Source organism: Sciurus carolinensis, chromosome 1 (genome assembly GCF_902686445.1).
Source record: "Sciurus carolinensis chromosome 1, mSciCar1.2, whole genome shotgun sequence".
Lineage (NCBI taxonomy): Eukaryota > Metazoa > Chordata > Mammalia > Rodentia > Sciuridae > Sciurus > Sciurus carolinensis.
In genome coordinates this window covers 193094366-193102885 of record NC_062213.1, presented here as the reverse complement: position 1 = coordinate 193102885, position 8520 = coordinate 193094366, and the positions used below count along the sequence as shown (strand labels likewise).

Here is an 8520-nt window from a genome sequence, read left to right as displayed (position 1 = left end):
TTTTTAATATTTTGAGAATAAAACTTCATATAAAATGAGTCCTATGTGTTTCCCTTTTGGGTAGGAGTTGGATGCAAAGTAGGGGTATTATTTCTTTAGCAGTGGCAATCTTCCTGTAATCCAAGCAACTTGGAAGGCTAAGATAGTATCGCAAGCATTTTAATCTTATGACAATAGTGGTATATATGTTCTCCATGTTTAAATAAGGATATTCCTGCAAAGGAGAAAAATGGTTTGGGGGACCCATCGATACAATGGACTTTGTGGCTTGTAAGGCTTGATGTCCCTGCTGGAACTGGTGGTGAGGGAACTTTGGATGCATTTTCAAGTTAAAAAGCAACTTGAAACAAAGTTTATGCCTCTAGCAGACCATTCTGCCTTTATTCTTCAGATCCCCTCTGAAGGCTCACTGCAATTCTGTTGAAACTGTGGTGTAAAGATTTGGGAAGTATTACAGAAGGAGAGGATAGAGGCATAGGTAGTTCAGCTGTGTAACTATTTCCACAAACTTAATGGCTTGAAACAACAGACACTTATTTTCTTGCAGTTCCGCAGGGCTGCATTTACTGTGGAGGAGCTGAGGGCTGTCACCTTTCTCGGCTTCAAGTGGCTGGCTCGGTTGGCTTGGGTACCTTGCCCCAGTCAGACCTCCTCTCTCCCTGTTAAGATACTTGGGTTCACACTTAAGGCCCACCTGCATGATCTGGTATGATCTCCCCATCTCAAAATTCTTAACCATGTCTGTGGTGCCCTTTGTCATATGAGAACAGTTCTACTACATATGAGGAGGAACGGGACATTCCTTTCTGAGGGGCTCCTAACAGGAAATGCTGTGCTACCATGGTGCACATGGAGTAGCTCCTGGAAATCGGATTCCACTTGTGTTGGACAGTTCTTCCTTATAACCAAGCCCTAAATGAGATCAAAGGACGACGTTTCCCATTATGTTTGTGGTCTGATAAAGATTAAGAATATGAAATGGATGGGAAGGTGAGAACCACATGTGGTAGGAAGGCTTGGGCTCAGGGTGCACCCTTGGTGTGAATCTCAGTGCTGCCACTAATACTGCTACCTGACGGGCTAGTTATTTGGGGCTCTGATCCAGTGGCTGGTGCTGTTAGGAATTTAAATAAATGACACAGGCAGCTTGAGAGAGGGCTGCTGCCTTTTGTGACAACAGACTTGAAAAGAAAATGTAGCAAATAGCTGATCCTCATTCGGTTCTGCTGGTCCTCAGCACCCTTTCCCAGGGTAGTAGCTCCAGTCCTTGCAGCGTCAGTCAGTGGCTGGCTGGTATTTTACCTGACCTGGTGAATACTCTGGCTGCCCCGATGCAGAGTTGAGACACGACATCGACAAAATGGCATCACTGCACTCAACACCAAGCATGTGGAAACTAGGGAACTTTATTGGTACATACTGTGCTGCAGAGTCACCAGAGAGCATGAGAGCCAGAGGATACATGCAGACAGGAGCTTCAACTCTACACGTGCACCCAAGGAGCCCTGAGCCACGCCCATGGCTTTGCCCTGGTTTCCAGCAGCAGGTTCTAGCCCTCTTGGTCACATTCTGGAGCAAGATGTAGAAGCTACTACACCTAGACTCCAAGGAGCAGGGGTGAGGCCAAAGCACCTGCACGATTGAGTAGGTGTGGACCGACAGACTGACACCCCAGCAAAGGGGGCTGTGATGCAATATCAATTTATTTGAGGCTGTCTTCCTAGCCCCCCCATCTTTAAAATACAAAAAAATAGACTTTATTCTCTTAAAATACATTCCATTCAGTACATGTTCTGAGCTGTGAAGCAGCAGGAAAATAGGGCCCCTTTCCTATGATCTTAGTTGAGGCTTTGAGGAGAACCCTGTTCCCCACTCGGGGGTATTCAAAAGATAATCCCTAAAAGCAGCTCTTCCAGAGCAATCTTGTCAGAGTTAACAACAAAGAATCCCACTCCAAAAAGGTTTCCAGGGACCCAGCCTCTGGTCCCTGTTCCTTTACTGGGAAGTGGAAGCACTTGGCACTGACCCACTAAATCTAAAGAATTAAAAACTGCCCCCAGGACAAGTCCAAGAACACCAGAGGCCCTCCCACCCCACAAACCCCGTGAGAGTGGAGGAGCCCTGTGTGGGCACTTGCCTGCAGCCCAGACTGGAGTTGCTGGCCCCTTGTCGCTGCTGCTTTGCTCACCACCCTTACAGCTTTCCTTGGTGGTTTGAGTATCAGAGCAGAAGAGACCAGCTCCTGGCATTTAGCCAGGTTTACTTCCTTCCAAGCAATCAGCTCCGTGGGGCCAGGTTCCCGGCTTCGCCAGGACCCTCCACAACTGTACACCTGCTGGTACCATTTAAAGTTACAGCCGGGCTGCATGAAAGTGGGTGTGTTGGCTGGGACAGTGAGAATATTTGGCTTGATTAGACAACTATTCAACTACCAGGCCTCCCTACTACTTGAAAGCTTCCTCCGGGACCCCTGATGGGACGTCTGGGTCTGAACGGTCCACACCTTGATTGCTTTTCAGAAATGTGCCTTCCACCTTTGGAATCTGAGGCCAGACTGCTAGCCATTTGAAGCCCAAAGGACATGAGCCTTGGCCTTCACTCACTAGTACAAATGCTATTTTCTGCAATGCTGAGGACATTTAAAAATAAAATCTATTTTACAGAGGTTCTAGAAGTGTGCAGATTAAAGAAACAAATACAATATTTATCCTGAAATAATTGTTACAATCAACCCTATTGCACTCAGATTTCAAAATGGCAGCCCCAGTAAAAGGGCACTACAGCTGTCCTTTTCCACAGAGCATTTTGAGTAGCAGCAGATGTTGGTGCTGCTGAAATGTGGAAGGATCCAGACTTTGGCACCAGGAGCTACAGCACCAGAATCCAGGGCTCCAACACCCAAAGACAAAAATTATTGGCGAGATCTTTTGAGGCATGGCATGACGCTCTTCTGTTTCCGTCAGTGGAGAAGAGCGAGACTTGTTTCTGTACCCAAAATTGACCACTAAAGAGGTCAATTTTCTTTGACCACTCAGGGCTGCCAACTGGTTAAGGAGAATGGTGGGAGGCTGCAAGGGAGGGGTTGCAGCCTTAGTGAGCAAGTTTCTGGCCAGTGAGCGACCCAGGAGAAGCAGCAGGAAGAGAGCTTAAAAACAGCATCCTAAACTGCGCATATGAGGTGGGATGTGAAGAGGAAAGGCAAGCCACATGAAAGTGCCTTTAGGTTGGCAAAACTCTGGAAAACAGAAGTATGGAAGTAAGGTAGGTAGGTAGCTGTGCCCCAGGCACCCTCAGGACAGCCTGGCTGGTGCAAGCATGGGGCAGGATGAATGCTGGGGCCCATGCTGACTGGAGGCAGGGAAGGCCACTCAGTCCTCCCAAGGAAGTCCTGTCTTCCCTCTTGCCAGGAAATTCACAGGAGAGGTACAGAAATAGGAGACACACAGACTTGTGCTACAGAAAGCACCTGGCCCGACAGCCGGACATCTGTCGGGTACTGGGCAAGGCTGGTGCCACACAAGGCCTCTGACACCATCCAGTGCAAGTCCTTCACTTAGCAGATGGAAATGCAGGGCTAGGGAGCTTCTCTGCCCTGGCCTCCATGACACTTGAACATGGGGTAACAAGAAAGCATAAGGCCAGAGAGACAATTGTAGGCAGGAGGGAAACTCCTAAAATGAAAATGGGGATTTCTAAAGTGAAAATGGGGATCTCAGAGTCTGAGATCATCATTTCAAAGAACTCATTTTACGGATAAAGAAACAGGCTTCAAAAGGACAATGATTCTCCCAAGGTCACACAGCAAGGAAGTAAAGCCATGGAGAAAAACCAGCTTTCCAGACTCCTGGTCTAATGCTCTCTTGCTTGAAGGCAAGTAGCATCTGCTTCACACAGGCAGCCCTTTGAGAAGGGGCTCACTTCTTTGAATTGAGAGAATGCTACAGAGAAGGCAATGCCAGGAGTATACAGTTCTTTTTAACTCCCTTATGTGACTGCTATAAGACAAATCCATTTGTATTTTTGTGGTGTCCTGAAAGGTTACTGCACTTTGAACTGTACGAACCTGAGGTCCTCAAGGGCAGGAACCACCTTTCCTCCAACGAAGGCATTGTGATGATAGTCAGCCTGCAGAAACGCGCCAGCGCCGTAAAGTGCGAAGCCTCCTCCACAGGACGGAGGAGGAACAGGAGGGAGTATTCTCAGTCTGTGCCTTCCATGGAGCTATTTGCTTGGGAGTGACTAGGGACACTGCTTATTCCTGCCTGCTTTTCCCCTTGCTGGGCACTTTCTTGAAGGCAGAGTGCCATGTCAGGCCCAGGTCAGTCTAGGATTTTTCCCGCGATGGGAAAGATGACGTCAGGGAAGTCTCCAGTCACAGGAAAGAGCCTTAAGTGGTGCCAGCAGCATTACTGGTGCCAGGGAAGGAGAGGGATGAGGCTTGTGCACTTCCAGGGGCCTTTGGAAGGTGAGCAGAGAGCTGGGGTTGGGGAGGGATGTGTCATTCCAACGGGTATCTGCATGCTCTGTCCCCAGGAAACCAGGTCAGCAGGGGGCCAGGTCAGAGAAGCTTCAACTTAAAGGGCAGCCCATAATCCTTCAGAGGCAAGCCACAAACCCCTTCAGCTTTCAAGTCTGAGGGAACTCCATGGAAGGAAGGAATGGAAGCCCCTAGATGGAGCTGATGGCTGGTCTTCTTGTTCTTGGGCCCTCAGGGCAAATAAGGAGCAAACTGGACGTGGTGAGGAGGCAGAGATCAGGGCGATACCCACACTGAGAAGGGGCTGCTCTATGACACAGAAACACCTCCACCAAGTTGCGGGAGAGAACTTTCTGCTACTGTTGTGTGATGGTGGGGTTTCTATATCTTCCCATTTGGGGGCAAGAGTGGCCCAAGCCACCTTGGGGACAGGGATAAGGAGAAGAGGACTCATGCATCAGGGAAGGCTGGGCCTGGGGACTCGTTTGTAGTCTGATTCCCTCTGACCAAATAGCAAAGATTACCTGAGCCACAGCCCAGCTCTCTACCAGTCTCCCAGCCAAGGCCTGTGCCTAGCCTGGAGAACTGGCCTTGGAGTCTTCACGGGGCAGGGAGGTGGAAGAGCTTGAAAAGCAGCAGCAGAGGAGACAGAGCAGACTTCACCAGCTGGCTCAGTTTTCCTCAGCACAAGGTCTGTTCGGTCGTAATCGTCCTCAGCCCGGACTCGCCCTGGCTCTGGAAGCCCTTGCTTCACAGGCAGTTCAGACCGCTCCAGAGAGTTGTGCAGTCGCCGGTAGATGCTAAGTGTGCAGTCCTCACCCTCCTCCTGTGCCAATAAATAGAAAAAGCGAGCTGCAGAAGATGGTGCGGTGAGGAAGACACCCTCACCTCCTACCCCAAATGGGCAGCACCCCCACCAACCTGGTGGAGACCACAGAATTCCTTGCAAAATCAGAGTAGAGTAGTAGAACTCCAAGTCGCTGGGAAAAACCAGGGTAGACCAGAGGACCTCAACTGAATAGCAGCCTGCCACAGGACAGCACCGAGGACAATGGAGCGTGGGAATGGTGCCCTGGGTGGTGGGCAGCAGTCCTGGAGCTGCGTGCTCCACGTGCGCAAGGGCAGACTGCATTCTGGGGTAGGAGCCACTTTGGGGCAGGGGTGGAGGTGAGGAACAGCATGTGCCAAAAAGGCTGGATAGTGCTTTCTTCACTTCCCCACCTGAGAACTACCAAAGACCTCCTGTGCCTTTCCTTCATATCCCATGTGTAGCCCCTCTTAAGGGTCTCAGTTTCAGGGGCCTAAACTCCTGACTTTCTCCCCACTCCTTCTGCAATTGTGTCTTTTGCAATGTTCTCCTTGTCTTCCCCAAGCAAATGTAGATCAAAGAATGAAAGTATGAGTAAGAAAGACAGGCTAGCAGGGTGGAAAGAGGGCTGGATTCAGAGACAGCAACCTCCCATTCAGTCTGAGCTCTTGCAGTAATTCACCTGGTGATCCTGAGTGAGGTACTTTGTGTCCTGCAACCTTGGCTTTCTGTAGCTAGTAAATGGGGATAATACCTGCCGCCCACAGGGCAGAATGAGATGGTGGGTGGGCAAGCACCTGTGAAGGCTCACAGGCTCTTCCAGGCACCCACAGGCACTGGCCTACTTGATCGAGTCGTGTGTCTTGTGTCTTGGGCAAGACGTCTCTCAGTATCCTAAGTTTCACATCAAAGAGACTCTCCTGTGGATCTCTCTTTCAGATACTGTTCTGACATTCTTACCTTCAAATAAGGCAGGTGGTTCTGGATTTATCTATCCTGTGCGGAGCCAGGATGAACCAACCCTGCCCTCAAAGGTATAATGGCCAGACAGCTTTCCAGGACAAAAGGATGTGACACCTAGATATACAGCTTATCAGGTAGGCCGAGGGGAGGCCCCGGCTCTCCTCCCCTACACACTAGTGCCCTGCAAGACCCACCTTCTGAGGCAGCAGGACAAGCACTTGCTCACCAAGCCCTCGTCTCTGGAAGTGCTCAGGGCTCCCCAACTTGAACCCAGAGCGTTCCTGCCAGTTCCAGCTGCTTATGCTTCCAAGGACTGCTCTGAACCCTGAGGACAGAGGCCAGCTTTCCCATGTGTGTTGCCTTCATGATTGAGAGGGAAATGGAGAAGAAAACCGGAAAAGGGATGTTGGAAAGTCTGTTGCTCTCTGCCAAACCCACCTGATTTGACCAGTTCTCAGAGAGACCCAGTTCTACCCAGTGTTTCCCAGCCACACAATTCCCGAATCCTGGGTCAAACTGGGGCAGAGAGAAGGAAGTGAAGGACAACCAGGGCAGAGAAGGAAAGGATGGGCCTCACATGCCTGAGTGGTTCCAAGCTGCAGCTGTGATGGTGTCTCCTCCTCGATTCCGACGGGTGAGCACCTCTGACACAGTGAGGCTACTTTGGGTCCTTCTGGAGGACAGCTCTGGGCCATCCCCTGAATTTCCTACCCTTCTAGTGCCCTGCTCAGAAAGGGAAGGCCTGGGCTGTTCAAGTTCTGAGAAGTCCGTGGAAGACCTCTGGGTGTAGGCGTTGGTAGACTCCATGTTTCTACCTACTCCACTCGCGGGGTCTTCCAAAGATTTCAAGTCTCGCTTACTCTTCCAGGCGTTCCGTACAGTCACGTGTCTGCTGTCTGAGGAGCTCGCCTCTGAAGGGCCACTATGGCTTTTCCACCTGATTGTCTCCGCTTGGGGGGCATGGTTGTTCCTCTCCACAGGATCTGATGGCTTGATTAGAATGCTGCTCCGAGAGACCACTGTTTCTGGCCTGTTCCTTAGGGGCCCGTCTCCCGTTCTTTCAGCTTCCGTGAGCTGCAGGGTGATGTCGTGTTTATTAATAGAGAGCTCAAAGGGGGGGCTGACGTGGTTGCTAACCGCTGTGCGCTCCAGGGGCCCCACCTGGATGTTGCTGGTGGACGTGTGCCTCTCCCTCGGGGCCTCACCAGGGAGGACTCTAGGGCTACCGCCGTCGGAGGGATAGATAGTAATGCTGCTCGTCACCTTGTTTGGCCCTGGTTTCGAGGTGGATTTCTGTTTCTCCATCACGGCCTCAGTTCCAGATCCTCCCATGATTTTTTTCACATCCTTATCAATGATAACAGGTTTGATGACAGCTCTAGATCGCAAGAAGGCCTCTCTGGGGCTGAAGGGCCTTTGGTTTTTCACCCAGCACCGTTGGCGTCTGGGAATTCCATGGCATTGGTGGAGGCCCTGATGGGCTTCATAGACTCGCCTTCTATCCCAGCGTTTTTATCATTCTCAAAGGCAGAGCTTCTAGGTCCTATGCGGGATTGACCTTTTCTCTAGGGTTGGGCTTGTAGTTTGGGCTCTGGCTCTGGAGTGATGGTTGTGTTTACCAATTTGGCAGTAACCAGAGAGGCTATGTCCAGGTCATCGTCTGAGTCAGGCTTCTCTCTGCCACTGGACTTGATGACTCGACACCGCAGGGCTTCATGTTGACTGCTGTCTTCCATCACAACAGCTATGGACTGGTCAGCTCCTTCTTTATTTGGGGTTGAGAAGCCCGGAAGGATGTTTTCGTGGTTTTAGAGCTATAAGGATACTTTGATAAAATAGGAGCCTTGGAATTTGGGGAGCTGCTATCAGCCTCAGGCCATTGGCAGTCTTTTTGCCCTTAGACAGTCCTTCTGAGGAGGCTCTCCAGATGAGGTCAGAGATCCATGGTCTTAGAACAGCTGGAGTCTGTAGCCAGAGTTATTTGGTTTCCATTGCCAGGAACCTGCCCCTTCTTGCCAAGAGGACCTCTGGGTATCAGAAGCCTTGTCAGCTCTACCCAGAGTGTCACTGGGAACAGACCCATGTGTGGAGTCAGTCAGTGTTCGTGTTGTCTTCTCTGCTTTACCCTTTAGCCCACTCTCAGTGCTGGCTTGGGAGTTGCCTTCCAAGCTTATTGTGCTCCTGAGCAGCTGGGGGGTAGCGGCTAAGCACGGATGGCTGCTCCCTGGACTTCTTCCCTTCACTCTGAGAGGATCCAGGTGCAAATCGGTCC

The 8520-nt window shown here is 50.7% G+C and overlaps 1 protein-coding gene across 1 annotated transcript in view; it reads right to left on the bottom strand.

Moving 5' to 3' along the window:
* Positions 1 to 4134: 4134 nt before the first annotated feature.
* The window catches only part of Luzp1 (leucine zipper protein 1), a 92389-nt gene continuing 88003 nt past the window's right edge, over positions 4135 to 8520 (bottom strand). Inside the window, 8 exon segments of the mRNA XM_053743439.1 lie at positions 4135 to 5304; positions 6826 to 7675; positions 7678 to 8052; positions 8055 to 8123; positions 8126 to 8172; positions 8174 to 8266; positions 8268 to 8414; positions 8416 to 8519. Of these exon segments, the coding sequence (XP_053599414.1) occupies positions 5022 to 5304; positions 6826 to 7675; positions 7678 to 8052; positions 8055 to 8123; positions 8126 to 8172; positions 8174 to 8266; positions 8268 to 8414; positions 8416 to 8519 (1968 nt within the window). The 3' untranslated portion in view covers positions 4135 to 5021.